The 16275-nt window shown below is 40.2% G+C and overlaps 1 protein-coding gene across 4 annotated transcripts in view; it reads left to right on the top strand.

Annotated features, from left to right (window-relative positions):
• The window catches only part of FAM210A (family with sequence similarity 210 member A), a 32138-nt gene extending 22315 nt beyond the window's left edge, over positions 1 to 9823 (top strand). For all 4 annotated transcript variants that reach the window (XM_037892895.2, XM_007063860.4, XM_043539913.1 and 1 more), the window contains 3 exons: positions 2382 to 2873; positions 5878 to 5989; positions 8687 to 9823. In XM_037892895.2, coding sequence (XP_037748823.1) covers positions 2413 to 2873; positions 5878 to 5989; positions 8687 to 8986 — 873 coding nt within the window. In that variant the 5' untranslated portion in view covers positions 2382 to 2412 and the 3' untranslated portion in view covers positions 8987 to 9823. The remainder of the gene's footprint in view (positions 1 to 2381; positions 2874 to 5877; positions 5990 to 8686) is intronic.
• The last annotated feature ends 6452 nt before the right edge of the window (positions 9824 to 16275 follow it).

Genomic DNA, 16275 nt, shown 5'->3' with positions numbered 1-16275 from the left:
TGCAAGCTTCCCAATGGCAATGACCACATGCTTCTGCACACTGAGTGGGCCTCGTTGGTATTTCACCACTGCAACTCCAGGACGAGCTTTGCACAGTTTTCCAAGAGAGCAGCCTTCCATATCCTAAAGTTCTGCAGCCAAACATCCTAGGTCTGCAGCAGTGTCCTGTCCTACCAGTTAGTGATCATTAGCTGAACCCAGAAGTGGCACTCTACTCTGTGACACCAGCCTAAGAAAATATGTAGAAATAGCTGCCCAATTTCATTGTCGGCCTCCTCCAATAGCTGTTTCTGTACAGTATTGTGGTGGTGGTCTGTCTGTTTTGCCACAGACATGAGTGTTGGCCAGTATATCAGGAGCATCCTGTATGTAGGATGGTCAAGATCACGGTGCTCAGTAGTGCTTCCTCCATGCTGCCTGAGAGCAGTTTATAAAATTTGTTTGAAACCAACAGTTTTGAAAATGGTATTGGCTAGCGATAAGCAGATGAATTTTGCAATATTATGGAAGGAATCATAGGAGTTTGACCCTGCGGCCCAGAATTTCAGAAGGTATCCCATAATCCACCAGGAGAAACAATGTATAATGGTTTGATATTAGCAGCAGAACGTTCCTGGGATACCTGCCCAGAATGCTGTGCACTTTTTAAGGAAAAGCACAGTGTTTTGTGGATGCTATGATTCACACAGGGAAGTCACAGCTTCTTTAGAGAAAGCAGTGGGGACTTACTCTTATGGTTTAATTATACCTGTGTATACTGCAAAAGGCGAGAAAACATGTAGACAGTATTCCAATATGAATGCCTTTTTTTTTTTTTTTTTAAAGTTTAGCTTATGTCGCCTGGGATAAACTTTAAACCCTACTGAAAAAAGCCACTCTTGTACCAGAATAAGTGTGTCCCCTGAGTAAACCATTCCTGTGTAGACAACCCTCAGATTGACGAAAAATCCTTTCCCCTCTTAAATTGCAGTCTTGTAATGTCTGTTTCCCTGATTCTCTATTCATCAGAGTCTTTAGTTTACACAAGAATTGTATTTCTAGGGTCAAGAACCTTCCAAGTCTTTCATTCTATTATACACCCATACAGTAGCAAAAGGCCCATGCCCAATTTTTTGTGTGCTACCAAGTCTTCCATTTACATCATGAAGTCTTTCTTAGCAAGCTAAAGAAGTTAACTTTGCACCTCAACTACCAAATACAGAATACAGCCAAAGTTGGGTGGGTTTTTTTGGTTGGTTGGTTGGGTTTTTTTTAAACAAGTCAAATCTAAAGGGAGACAGTGATGTACAATTAAATGCCACTGGTTTTCTAATGTGGATTTAGACTGTTCATGGGATTTAAAATTCTAAGTGCTATCAAAGGCAGATTTGAAAGGTAAGTGGAGCAGCAACTGACTTAACCAGCGTTAATCTAAGCAAAATTAAGGTAGAGGTCCCCATTCAGCTGGGCTATAACATGCTACATTATGTAAATGAAAGGAAATAGTTAAAATTTCACTTATTGCCCTAAAACTTGCAATTTTTGTGAATAACATGACGTTGGAATCTATGTGTACTATTTGAAATTATCTGCATGTTTGTTTTGTGTGTGGAGAGGGGGGAGCTGTTAGCTGGTCCTATTGAACTTTCAGAAATACTCACTAGGCATTTAAAATGCAAAGTTCATCTGGGTTATATATAGTTCAAAAAATTTCATTGCATTATAATATTTTTGAGAGAAAAATTCTGAATTACCGTGTAACTACTAATACTTCATCATGTTAATTGAAATCCAACAGTGACACACACCACTTCTCAGCACAGATTCAACAGCAGCATTCCATTGTTAGGTCTGGAATTACGAAAATGTCATTGGTTTAACAAAAACAAAAAATAATTTTTACTGTTTTAGTACAAAGTAATGTAGATTATTAAAACTAAATTCCATTATCAATACATTATTTGATCCAGTATCACTATAGTTTTAATTGTTTTCTTCATTCTAACAAAGCGCGCCATACAGTCATTAGAGCAAATTAGTGAGGCTGTGATATATTTATGTCAGCTAAAAGGATCACTCTGTTACACATAAAGCATTAGCATGAGCATTTTCAGTGTGAGAAAGATAATTTAACAGCACACTTTTTTCAGAATATTAAATGCATGAGCATTAAGATGATTTGGGTAATAACTGCAAAACTTTTCAGTTTCTTGAGTAAAGAAGGAAACCGCTTTAGTTGCTAACCGCTTTAGTATGATACTTTTTTATTCTTCTAACCCTTGAAAGTATCCTCAGATTTTAAAGTCACATTGAAGAAGTTGCAGATTAATCTTTTGAAATACCATTATTATGGCCATTCTTAATTTAGAGAAATCAACTTTTTTCTTGTTTGCTTTCCCTAGGAACTGTAGCAAGTTCTCACCAGTCATCAGAATGCAAAGGAATTTAATACAGACTGTGTTTCAGCTGGCACATCGGACATGTTTGGTACCACGTCGCACTGGTTTCCTTCAACACTTAAATGGGAAGCCAGTCTTGCCTCAGACTGGATGCAAAGTCGTTTTGGCATTGGGCCCTGAAAAACAGTGTCTCCATGCATCTGCTACACTGTGTCTCTCAAAGGAAGGAAAGTCATTGGATGTATTTTCATCCCAACCAGAAGGCACTCGCCACAAAGAACAAAAGGAAGAAAACCCTTTGAAACCAGCTAGTGATATACCCCAGGGGACCCCTGTAGAATCAAGTTCTTTAGAGCCTGATCCATTACAAGACAAATCAATTAGTCTCTTTCAGAGGTTCAAGAGAACTTTTAAACAGTATGGAAAAGTTATGATTCCAGTGCATCTGTTGACTTCCAGTGTATGGTTTGGATCCTTTTACTACGCAGCCATGAAGTAAGTTACTGATTTGTTACAAGGTCATTATTGCTGTTAATCTGAGACAAATATATATAAGACCATCTGCAATATGGATCTTATTATGTGTCAGAAATTACCCAACTTACTCCATCAGGAAAAGGAGACTCCATGTCTTACTAAAGCCCAAGATTGTTAATGAAAGTCTGTCTATACCAAATACTTTATTTTCATTTGGAAGGAATGTAATTGTCACCAAAATAAAACAATGCACACATCATAGGTGCCGGCTTTCTCCGGGCGCAGGGGGTGCTCAACCCCCTGCTCCACCTCAGGTCTCCCTGTATGGTTGCGCTGTCTGCTAAGCCACAAGGCCAGCCATTTCACATGATACCTTTTAAATGTAGTTCCCTCCCACCCCCCATCTTTGTGTTCAGAAGCTTTTTGTGACTGGGACACAAAGCCTTTGAAGAATTCTTTGATCCTTTACTATCTTCTTTATCTTCTATCCTCCAGTAGGAACTGGGAACCAAAACTTCCAGTTTCACCAGGTGTTTGGTGGTCTAGGTTAGACCCATTAGTAGAAACTTAAGAAAATGTGTCATTTGCTTCTATTCCTCCCAAGAAATTAGTTTTATCACTGAGGTTAGTTGTCATCTCTCTCCCCATACTTCTCCAAAACAATGTGGTGAATGAAAATGTATCGTATGGTGACGCTTTGTTTCTGGGGTTTTATTTAAACTAATTCTTTTCTTTTTTGGACCCTCACAAAAGCACTGGGAGTGTCAGGTGTGCATGGAGTATGCAGCACTTACTAATACACTCCAATCCTTATTTGCAATGCCCATGCTATTTCAGGTCTGGACATCATTTGAACAGACTGCCAGACATACATACATGTTTGCATATGAGCTCTGGATACCATCAATCATCCTGCTTTTTCTGTTTTTCTTGTTAGTATTTGTAATAAAACTAATGTATCAACGCTCCACAACGTCTACTCTCATCTAGCCACACTAGATCTAATGTGAAATTGCTGGATCCCAAAGACTTACAATGGTGTGTTTCTGTTTTGGAAACTCACCTTGATTGGAATAAGCAATATTCATGTCAGCTACAAGATCAGTTTAGATTAGAGGGAGGTTTTATTAGTCTGTGACTTTTGTTGAATTTGAGTAATTGTTTATCTCTGGACTGTGCATGTTGCATATTTAATAATAGAAGACATGAAACAATGATAGTTTATGGCTGGAAGGATGGGCCTTTGACATCAGAATGCATTATGACACAAGTGTTTGTTTTAGTTACTCTAACCAGCTGGCATAATTGCCCTTTCTAGGAGCTATAGATCCAAATGTCATTCTAAATTTAGCCCATCTCAGAGTAATAAAGGTCCCAAGCTATTAAAATATTTTGCTTTGGATGGATCTAAGTTGATGCTCACATCCAGACATTTTAGACTGAGTAAAGTGTAGCTAGTTTTGTCTGAGTCTTTAGTTAGCAGTTAAAACAAACGTTTGACAAATGGACACAGATGAAAACATTTAATTAGAAACTAGTGAGAAGCAGAGCCTCAATATATCATACTAGAAAAGCAGAACCTTCTTGAGGTGAAAAGTAAGTTGGATCATGAATAATAGTTGCATAGGGCTAAATTATTCAAGTCTGAAATTATTTATCAACAAATTTAAAAGGGGCAGTGTCAACATATTTAGGCCCATCTTAGTTTTCTAATCTGAGTCTTCTAATACTTAGTAGTTAACATTTTAATGTTTAACACTGTAAAAAGCCACTTTCTTTTCTAGAGCAAGAGTTTGGTAACACACTATTTCCAGTACTGTATTTATTCCTTCTGATACTGATAATGCACAGAATAAGGACTAAAACGCAAAATAGTTTAGAGAAGTTGAAAATTTTGCTGATTATGATAGCATACTACGTATAGAACATCCTGTACAGGTAATTTAAGGCTTTCAGTGACACTGGCAAAACTAAATGTTAGAACAATAGTTCTAAATATCGGAGAATCCATTTCTTGTATAACTAATTGCATATACTCCCATTGGCCGGGAACGGCGAACCGTGGCCACTGGAGCTGCAGGGGGCCGTGCCTGCGGATGGTCAACGTCAGCAAAATGTCTCGCAGCCCGCAATCAGATTACCCTGATAGGCTGTATGCGGCCCACGGGCCACAGGTTGCCCACCACTGGTTTAATGCCTCTGGAGAGGAAATGTGAGGGACTGGAACCAGGATACCTCATTATGAGGGTAGGCTGCAAATTAATCTTAAAACAAACAAGTACATTGTGTTCTCTGTCTCCATCTCTTAAGGCTTGTCTTCACTGTGGGGGTAAGTTGACCTAAGTTACGCTACTCCAGCTACGTGAAAACATAGCTGGAGTCAACATAGCTTAGGTCGACTTACCCTGATGTCTTCACTGCACTGCGTCGACGGGAGACGCTCTCTGGTCAACTTCCCTTACTCTTCTTGGAGAGCTGGAGTACCCGGGTCGACTAGAGAGCGTTCTGCCGTCGATTTAGTAGGTCTTCACTCAACCCGCTAAATTGATCCCTGCTGCATCGATTGTGATGACCAGCACTTAGTGAAGACCAGCACTTAGATTGAAGCTGGTTCTCAGTTCTCATACGAACAGAGCCTTCACAGTTTATATCAATATGACTTTTTGTCTTTGCACCAGTGTATCTGCTTACCTCCAAATATTCTAAATAGGGACAGATGCAGTTTGATTAAGCAGTTGTATCTCAAACCATCAGGTATAATTTATTACTTTCATTTCTTAAAATAATGTAAAAATCTTATTTGTTTACATGTAATACAAACATACCAGAAAATCTGTTTAAAAACAAGCATGTTGCTTAGAGTAAGAAGTGCTTTGCTGAATGAAACTACCATTTTGAAATATAACTTTTTACCATTAAATCTAATAATGAAGAGGAATGATTTTTTTAGTACAATTTACAAGTTTTAATGATCCTTTCAAACATAATCCTATTTTTATGTATATCTTTTTTTCTTTGATAGAGGAGTGAATGTCGTTCCTTTCCTAGAGTTCATTGGCGTACCAGAAAGCATTGTAAGCATTCTGAAAAACTCTCAGAGTGGATATGCACTAACTGCGTATGCAATGTATAAGGTAGGTACCGTTATAGTTAATTGGTTCTGACGTCGCCCAGTGGTCTAAATAATTCTATTAGATCAGAAAAAATTAGCACTGTTCTCCCTCTAATGATTTAGACTTTTTAAAATGAATGTTTTAAACCTAAATATTCACATTACTCAGGTTAAAAGGGTCATCATAGCACCTTTACATCACAAGAAAATATTCCTAAACTGTTTTTTTTTTTGTTGTTGTTGAATGGCTGTTTGGTGTTCCCTAGAAGTAGTGACAATCCAGTGTAATACCTCTGTAATACCCATACGTAACTCACAGAGCCAGAGAGTGACAGTTTAAATGCTTTGAGTTCTTCAGGTGACAGTGCAATTTTTTTTTCTACTGACTGTTTTCCTTTAGTACTTATGCTTTCGTCACTGACTTAGTTGGGATTTAATTGTCCAATTGCCCTAATACAGTACTTAAAGATCAGATTTTGTAGATCTAAATCCAGAAAAAAATATCCAAAATCTGTTTGTACGGTGCTTTGAACATGTAAAGCATTGTACAAGAGCTAAGTATTAACATCTTTATTTGTGATACGTTGTCCTTTTGTTGTGCATATATCTGATTGATTGTTTTAATGCACTTTACTAGTTACGTATCTAACTTTTATCCTAAGTAAAGTGATGATGAAGTAAAGGCACAGACACTTTCCAATTTAAACAGTTTAGTATACTGGTGCCTATAGAAAGTCAATGGATGTATGCATTTAAAATATAAAGATTTTATAATAAACACAACCTATTCTTGGATTGGTATATAGTACATATGCGTACTATTGTCCGGAGATTTGGCTGTGCCAAGTATATGTACATTTCTTGCATTGAGTCCAATCCTGCTCCCATTGAAATGGAGGGCAGTAGGATCAAGCCTGATGTAAATTTAAGGGCCATGTTTTTAAAAATACTCATCTCCTATCTAGGTCCATAAATGCAGGTGACATTTTCATAAATGCAGGTGACATTATGAAAATCTGGCCCTGTACCTACTCAGAGTTGACTTATTATTTAACATCAGGTGGTGGTGTCTTGAGGCCAACCACATCCAGGCCCCATTTTGCTAGTCACTTGTGCAGACATATTTCAAAAATAATTCCTGCCCCCAAAGAATTTATAATCTAAAATTGTGTGCTAGTAATCTTTTCTGAGGATCTTTGCTTTTTGGAAGAGAATATTAATTTGACCAACTTTATCCCTTCCCGTTACATTTCCTGCCCCCACTGTAGATGCTCACGTTGTGGGGTAACTGCCAAGTTCTCCCAGTATTCTTCGTTTTTGGATATTGGGTTAATATTTCCCTGTAAAGTAAATACCCTTTTTAACAAGAGGGTTTCATTTAACCATTAGCTAGAGGCTAGATGTCATAGAATCCCAGAAGGTAGTATAGAATGTATAAGTATTAAAGGGATTTTCTAAACAATTTTTATAAACAGTTGCCACTGGTTTGATAATTCTATTCAGTAAGCAGGAGTCCCTTTTAATTATACATAATCAGGGGCCTGGTTTGATGCAGACTAGGACTGATTCTGCTTTGTTGCTAGAAAACAGTAGAAAATACAGTTTACGTTCAGTACTAACTTATCTTTGCTATTGTAAACTTTATGAAAAATGAATTGGCATTTAATCTTACATCACCTTTAAAATATTTGTTTTGTGCATTTTCTTGTAATGAAACAGATTCTTTCAGTCCTACTTTGCGTGCTGGGTTATCAGATCATCCTGGTGGCTGCTTGCCATTTGCTTTCTTTTATTTTTGTTTTGTTTAAATGGTATTTAAAATATTTTTAGGAACTTGCTCTTTTCTTTCTGGGTGCAGTGACTGCCAATAACAAGACAAATTATGACTTCTTAAGCCCAAACAGAAAACCTATCTGTCTTATTCCACACCAGTGTCTAGCCTGTAGTAAAAGTGACTGGCCTTCAAAGCTTCTGTCAAGTCTTATACCATTGTTTAGTATTTTCCAATAAGGAGCAATTAACCAAAGTGAGATTATTTTAAAGTGAGAGACAGATGCAGAGAGTATTTATAAGTAGCTAAAGAGCTGCCAAACCTTCAGCCCTCGCTGAATTAGAAATTAGTATTTGTCCTCCCACTTTTATTTCATGATGATATATCATTATGTGGAGATCAGAGCTGGGAACAAAGATTTGGGTAGGAGAAGAAAAGGAGCAATAAAGGATGAGAGATTAGACAGCACAATCCAGAGGGTTCATTTAGACCTTGTTTTCACTATAGCTTTGTCTACACTGGTACTTTTGTCAGTAAAACTTTTCTGTCAGAGGGTGAAAAAACACACCTCTGACCAGAAAGTTTCACCAACAAAGTACCGGTGTGGGCTTTGTTGGGCAAACTGGTTGTGATGTTAAACAGCTGCTGCATTTCATCCCAGAAATGATACATCTCAGGGGTGCATGCAGTTATGCCTCATTGGTATATCTCTTCAAACCTGTAATACTTGGGATACTTCAAATGAAAGTGTGTGTATGTGAGAGAGAAAGTGCCTTTCTGAAGAATTCCCTTCAGAATGAGTTAATTTATTTCCTTATAACTTGGGGCTCCTTTTATTAAAAGTTGGAGTTGACCAATATAAGCTTTTTACAAAAATGGAGAAATTTTGTAAAGAATATCCGATCCCATTTACACATAATTTTGATACTTTTTTTGGTTTCCTTTAAGATTGCAACTCCTGCCAGATACACTGTAACTTTAGGAGGAACATCCATTACTGTCAAGTATCTTCGTAAGCATGGCTACATGTCCACGCCCCCTCCGGTAACGGAATACCTACAGGATAGAATGGAAGAAACAAAAGAGCGTCTCTCAGGGAAAATGGAGGAAACCAGGGACATGATTAGTGAAAAAATGGAAGAAACAAAGGATAGAATAACAGAGAAGATGGAAGAAACAAAGGATAGAATAACAGAAAAAATACAAGAAACCAAAGATAAAGTTTCATTTAAAAAAAGAAAAGAATAAGAAAATGGTCAGCTTAGGTTGTGCAAAAAATTATGCAATTTAACCCTTTGGAGCATCTGGATATGGACTTTCTGCTTTCATTTGGCTGGGTGGAGAATATCAGTGTTCGAAGGATTAAAGATTTCTGTAAATTCTTTAATGCTAAAGTTCTTTTAAAAAGAAAAAAAAAGAGAAAATGAATCGAGTATTAAAAATTCATATGTGCAATGGCAACAGTGGTGGTCAGTTTTTTGTAAGTCGAGATGCTTCTCTAAGATCCACAATATTATTCTGGCCGTCAGCTGGGAACCAGCATTGTGTCAGACTGGTTCCTCCATTGCCTGGGAATACAGATTTCTTTTTGAGAGAAAGGAGTCCTCTCCTTTTCAGTCATATATTATATATGCAGTGATCTCTCTCTAACCACTGCCATCTCCACTCTGAGGCAAACCCTTACCACTGATGCTGCAAGTGAATGAACTAATGGGCCAGATCCTTAACTAGCGTAAAATCTCATAGCTACACTGGCTTCAGTTGAGTTAAAACAGCTTACGCAAGTTGGGGATCTGGATCTTTGTTTTAAAAAATGGTGTCTTTAAACTTTCAAAAGCCTTTCAACTGAAAATTATAGTAAGATGAGTTAATTACAGTAGCCATGTATGCTTTTGTTTTTATATAAAGTTGAATTACAATTGAGAATGTTATAGGATTGAATAAAATGTTCTGACTGTAACTGCATATGGACTAAAGCATAACTGGTTCATTTTCATCCAGAATTATGCTGTAATTTACTGAAGGTGTTCCGCTTTGTACTAGCTTTCAATAATAAAATAAAAATTAAAGGGAGATAAGTCTGCACCTACTGATGGAATATAGTGATAATTTTTAAAAATATAGTGGTGGGCCCAAATGTTGCACACTTACATGAGAATTTTCACGGATGTCATTAGGACTGATAACACAAACAAGCAGGAATCCTATCAGATGCTTAAAACGAGTTCCCCTACACACTCTTCTGGTTTCAGATTAACCTAAAATTGTTCATTGGAGTAAGGGTTTATGCACTGTTCCTGAACATCATACCAGGTCTGTTGCTGCAACTGCATAAAATCTGACTATCGAGGCACCATCATTTCATGACTCATTTGGCCAAAATCTATATCGAAGCAAGAGAGGGGAGTGAATTTTTTCTGTTTGGTGTGGGCTTCTCCATTATTTCTGTTAAAAGTATCACTTTGGAGCAAGAAGATGGCCTCCACTACTTCTTTCACAAAGGTTTGTTTTTTAGGGGGAGAAGAAAAGAGAGCAATGTTGCAGGATTGACTGGGGGTCAAGGAGCAAAGAGCAGCTCTAGTTTAATCCAATGACAGCTCTCTCTTGCTTTGTTTTATGGTTTTGGTAATATAAGTGTTCTGTAAACAGTGCTGTCATGATTTCAATCTGCCAAACACATTCAGCCACCATTCTATGTCTGCTTAGAGTGTAATTTAAACCTTCTTGTGCCAAGGCAAAGCAGAGTCCCCTAGAATAACAGAGGGGACAGTAACTCCATTTATGACAATGTTATTTGGTGGGACAAGTGTCCCAGCCTATCCATGAAGGTAGACTCCCAACTGGCAGAAAACTCAGGTATCATGAACTTTTCCAGTACAGACCACATTGTCGTCCATAAATGAGCTTCTGTGTTCCACAGGGGCCTGCATAACAATGGAGTAGGACCCTTTGCAGTTTGTCCTCATGTGCTCTTTGAGGAGGGCAAACTGTGGGCACATCAGTGGCCCCAGCACAGCTTGGAACTCCATTCTCAAAACCAGCAATTCCATCAGGGATACTGTTTTTGTCCACCACCTGTGGGTAAAGCAGGTACCTGATTGTGACAAACCTCTGCCACCAGTTGATTTTTCAAACACCAGCCTGGTTAGCAGTGGCTTTGTACCAGTCTGGGGTAGCACATTCCCTGAGGGTTATAGCAATCTGCTTCTGGAGTGGCATGTTGGCTCTCATGCATGTGTTGATACTGGAAACTTGGGGTAAGTGGCTCACAAAGCTCCAGGGATGTAACTTTCATCACCAAAAGTTACAAGTCATTTTTGGTCATCCCATGTCTGCTTGACTATGTGATCCCACCAGCCTGTGCTTGTGGCCCTGCTCCAGAAGGAGCAGTCTACATACTGGCCACCACTAGCTGTCACCAGCAGCATGAGCCAGTGGGAGTCTGCCATGCCTGTATCATTATCCCCTTCGTCCAACGGGTGCCTTTGGTAGGCCAGAAAACACTGCTGAAATGTCCACTAGTGCTTCATGGAAGCGCTGCCTGTTCCCTGAAACTGGTGTGACAGCCTAAGCCAAACAAGTTCTTCAAAGGGTGTCTTCTCCATGTTGCTGGCTTCAGGGTCTGGAAACGTGCAGACCCAAAAGATGACTTGGCAGCATGTGTTGGTGGCCTGTGACAATTTCCAGCTAAGTGCCACGGGCTAGACAGTCAAGTTTTCCCACAATGTACCACAAATATGGCTAGCGGGGCTACAGCTGGGGAGGGTGCTAGGAAGCCTAGGTATGCTGGCTTGACTCAGCTCTGCATAGTGTAGACAGCTGAGTGTAGGGAGGGGAACTGGGTCCAGAAATTCTAACGATAGGGTCAGTACACAGTATGAATGCTCAAGGCCAGGCTTACAAACACCGAGACCTTAGTCTTACATTGCAGTGTACACATACCATTAGGGCTTGATCTTGCCCCCGTTGTAGTCAATGGCAAAGCACCCATTAAGAGTGTAGGATGAAATCCTTAATCTCGGCTTCACCAGCTATATAAAGGTGACAATGCAGTAATCAAATAGTATCTACCTCACAGCAGTTGTGTGAGGAACATGGCCAGCAGATCGAGGGATGTGATCATTCCCCTCTATTCGGCATTGGTGAGGCCTCAGCTGGAGTAGTGTCCAGTTTTGGGCCCCATACGAAAGATGTGAAAAAAATTGGAACGAGTCCAGCGGACGGCTGGAACACATGATTTATGAGGAGAAGCTGAGGGAACTGGGATTATTTAGTCTGTAGAAGAGAAGAATGAGGGGGGAATTTGATAGGTGCTTTCAACTACCTGAAAGGGGGTTCCAAAGAGGATGGGTCTAGACTGTTCTCAGTGATAGCAGATGACAGAACAAGGAGAAATGGTCTCAAGTTGCAATGGGGGAGGTTTAGGTTGGCTATTAGGAAAAACTTTTTCACTAGGAGGGTGGGGAAGCACTGGAATGAGTTACCTAGGGAGGTGGTGGAATCTCCTTCCTTAGAGGTTTTTAAGGTGAGACTTGACAAAGCCCTAGCTGGGATGATTTAGTTGGGGATTAGGCCTGCTTTGAGCTGGGGGTTGGACTAGGTAACCTCCTGAGCTCCCTTCCAACCCTGATATTCTATGATTCTACAGATCTTTGGGGCACAGGATAAAGTGCTATGGCCACGCTTTGTTTTATTAAAAATTAAATTTTCCCTTTGACAGCTTTGAACAGTGTAATTGCTGGACATAATTATGTACTTTTAAAAAAAACAAAACCTGCAGGCCAGCTATCTTCCTACTCATGCATTTGAAAAACAGACTCAGCAATGATATAACACTATCATTGCAATGCACATTCACTGGATTAAGACCTGGCTAACTGACATACCTCAAAATTAGTCATCAATAAAGCAGCAATAGTGACTGACAGTGTTTCTAGTGGGATACAACCAGGTTTGGTAGTAGGCCTGCCAGTAGTAGTCAGTGAGCTGGAAGTAAATATAAAAGCACTGCTGATAAAAGTTGTGGATAATACAAAGAAGTGTAAGTAATGATGAGGCGAGGGCACTCAGACAGAGCCATCTAGAGCACGTGGTAAGCTAGGCACGTTCAAACAATGTCTTTTTTAAAAAGCTAAATGGATGGCGGGAGCAGAGACTATCATGGAAAGCAGTGACTGGATCTAGAGGTCATAGTAGACAAGCAACAATGTGTGCACCCAGGATTATGCTGTGGCAAACAGGACTAATGAAATCCATGAATGTATAAGTAGAGGAGTAGTGAACAGGTGTAGGAAAGTGATTTTTACCTTCCTGTATGGTGTTAGTGAAACAGATGCTAGAATACTCTGGAAAAAATTGAGATCTATTTTCCTGGTAGGGGGGCATCACATCAGTTGACCTGTTTGCTACAAAAGACAAGAACTGTTTGGCTTCAGTGCTGGCTGATTGTTGAAATGGAGATAAGGCCTAGAGTATACCTTTCCCCTAATTCCATTGATCCTGCAAGTCATCTTCAAAGTAAGCAGGATCACACTAAGATTATTCTAATTACCTGGGCTTGGTCAAAGCTAGTCAGAACTTTGCAGCCTCTCAGTGGAACTTCTACAGCCTCGCCCAGATCAGCTCTCACAGCATCATGGGTCGGTCCTACATCCAGGCCCCCAACGGCCCACGCTAATCAACTAGGGCCACCTTTAGGTAAGTGGAAGCATTTTTCTACTTCAGGCTTCCGCTCAAGAGACTCAGCCTATGAGAGTGAGTAGCAAGGGTGTTTTGGAATAATTCCAGTGTCTGAAATTGTCTGGCCTTTTCTTCGGTTCCCTGAAGGGTGACCTGGCATCCATTTCTGCCATTCACCCCGTTGTTTATGAGAGAACAGTGTTTTTCCAGGGACCTACTCACCTGTATCCACCTGCAAAAGCATCAGTTCCACTTTGGGAGCTTAATAGTGTTAGCTGCTTTCATGGGCCATCCAGTTGAACTTTTTGGCTACTTGCGCTTAGTAATATTTTTTCTCAGAAAATGACCTTTCCTATTGTCATCACATCTTGGGGTTTTTTAAGGACAAGGTAGCTTTGGGGCCTCACCCAAAGTTTTTAAATTAAGTGGTGTCAGGCTTCACTTCAATCAGACAATGTACCCACCCCTGTTCTTTCTGAAAGCGCAGGCTGGTCAGCAAGAAGAGTGTTTACATACCTTGGATTAAGAAGGGCCTTGCCTGTAGACATGGTTAAGTAATTTAGCCAGCCTCCTTGATTTTATGCGGGTAGGCTGACGGGCCAGGCAGGCTCTAGGTCAGTGATTCTCAATCTATTTACCATTGTGGGCCGCATACGCAGCTCCCTCTGTTATGTGGGCCGCATCCACCCAATACATATACTACCTGTATGGCCCTGAGGATGTCACATGGGCTGCAGCTGTGTTCTGATTGGGCCACAAGCAGCCCACGGATTTAGAACCACTGCTCCAGATGAATCCTATCTTTTGTTACTGCTGCTTATGGTTTGGCCAATACATCTCCTCTGCCATGTCTTTCTGCACCCTTGAAGAGCGCTCAAGCAACGTATATAGATTTTCTGAATGATGTACTTATCCTGTACATTTGCAGGGCTGCTACTTGGCCCTCCATAATGCCGTGGCATAATGATGACTGAATGGAACAGCTTCAAGGGACGATGCAAACTTTGGCAAGGTCATATTTCAGTCACTCTTTAAATAGCCTCCAAGTCCCATTGCCTACAATGCTGCTTGTGACTCACCTGAATGCAATAGACATCTGCATCCATTCAAAGAAAAAACAAGTTACTTACCTGTACTGTGACTTGTCTGCATCCACATGTCACAAATACCCCACCCTCCAGCCCCTCTGCAAATGCGTTGGAGGCCATGCTGGTGTGAAGGGGCTGGGGGGAGGGGAAACAGGGCGGTGCTCCCTTATAGTCCCTTGGGAGGGGCCACAAGGCGATGCACGGTGTGTGCACTGCCCTGACGGCTACTGCAGCAGAAACTGTTTCTGGCTCGGGCACACACACACTGGAGTGGACTACTCATCTGCGCCCACAGCTTAAAGAACAACTGTTACAATACAGATAAGTGACCATTTTATACACACACCCCAAAGGCCTAGTGACCCACCTGCATGCAGCACCATGTAGACACATTAACTCAAGTATGGCTTTGCAGTGTGGATGCTCACACCCAGATTAGGCGAACCCAGGTGCCAAACACTTGCATTAACTCTGCAGTGAAGATCTACTACTCCAAAGCTTCTAATGTGAGAGTTCAGTGGTGCTCAGCATTTCTGAAATGCAGGCCACTTGTCGAGATGTCTAACTCAAAGCAGCCATGCCTGACAGAGTGGCTTAAATAGACATCATAAATCTTGGGAAAGGAAGGGTGCCCGTGGCTCTTAAGCAAAAAAATGCAAACAATAGTTGCAGTAAAATGGTCTGGAGGCCCTGAAGGAAAAAAACATTGCAATTACTAGATCCAGATTACAGATAATAGTTATAAGGGATTAACCATAACTGGTAAAAGGTTAAGTAAAATACTGGTACAGAGGGTCTTTTTTCTTTGGCTTCCAACTACTGAAACGATAATGCTGATAGCTCTCCTGTTTTGTGTTCTCCTCCTCCTTCCCCTCCCCGTCCCATTTCATTTTCATTTATTTCACTAGCTCAGTGCAGCTGCTGTAGCTGTTGTTGCTTATTTTATACCCAAATTAACTTCCTTTCTTCTCAAATGGGCATTGATTTCATCTCCCTACAATTGAAACCTGAAAGTGAACATGGGGACCATATTATCTGGGCTAAAGAACTGATGCTGTATTTTATATTTTTGTGTGCTCTTTTCTTTGGCCACAGGCACATGAGCGGTGTTATTTAAATCACTTTATAGCATCTGTACCTCCATTCTTTCAGACACCTATTGTAAAAAGAAAAATGTTATAAATGCAGTTTCAGTGGTGTTTCATTATTATTGGCAATATTACGAGCTGGTGCATTGGTTCTGATGAGCTATATTTACAACTAGTACAAACAGGAAACAGACTCACATTTACAGACACCTAGTAGCTGCCTCCTTAGTTCAGTAGCCCCAAAACAGAGAACTGATTTTAATTGCGTGTTTAGTGTAAGAAAGGGTGGAAAAATTAATATTCCTTGAAAAAACAAAACAAAAGGCTTGCCTCCATTGGGATATTAAAGCCTGACAAGTTGCAGCCCACTGGTTCATGTTTAATCAAGTTGATCTTGTTTTTAAAATGCCTAAACTAACATTTCTTTGTGCAAGACCATTACAAACACATCATTTGATAGCCCACTTTAGGAGAGGCTAACCCTTACGGCTAGAGTTCCAGAGCAAGAAGTGATTTTGGCAGTTCAACCGAAGAATGTGAATGTCGTTGGAGGGTCCTCCCTTCGGTCTCTATTGAAAAAATTGTTTATCAAGGCACCAGCAGTGGCTGGGGGAAAAAATCCAGCCTTTGATGCATCTTCACCAAGGAGGCAATAATTTTAGTGATCATCTAAATAGAGAAG

The sequence above is a fragment of the Chelonia mydas genome, chromosome 2, assembly GCF_015237465.2.
Source record: "Chelonia mydas isolate rCheMyd1 chromosome 2, rCheMyd1.pri.v2, whole genome shotgun sequence".
In the NCBI taxonomy this organism is placed as follows: domain Eukaryota; kingdom Metazoa; phylum Chordata; order Testudines; family Cheloniidae; genus Chelonia; species Chelonia mydas.
Note: the sequence above shows the minus strand (reverse complement) of the source record. Positions and strands in the feature narration are given on the sequence as shown.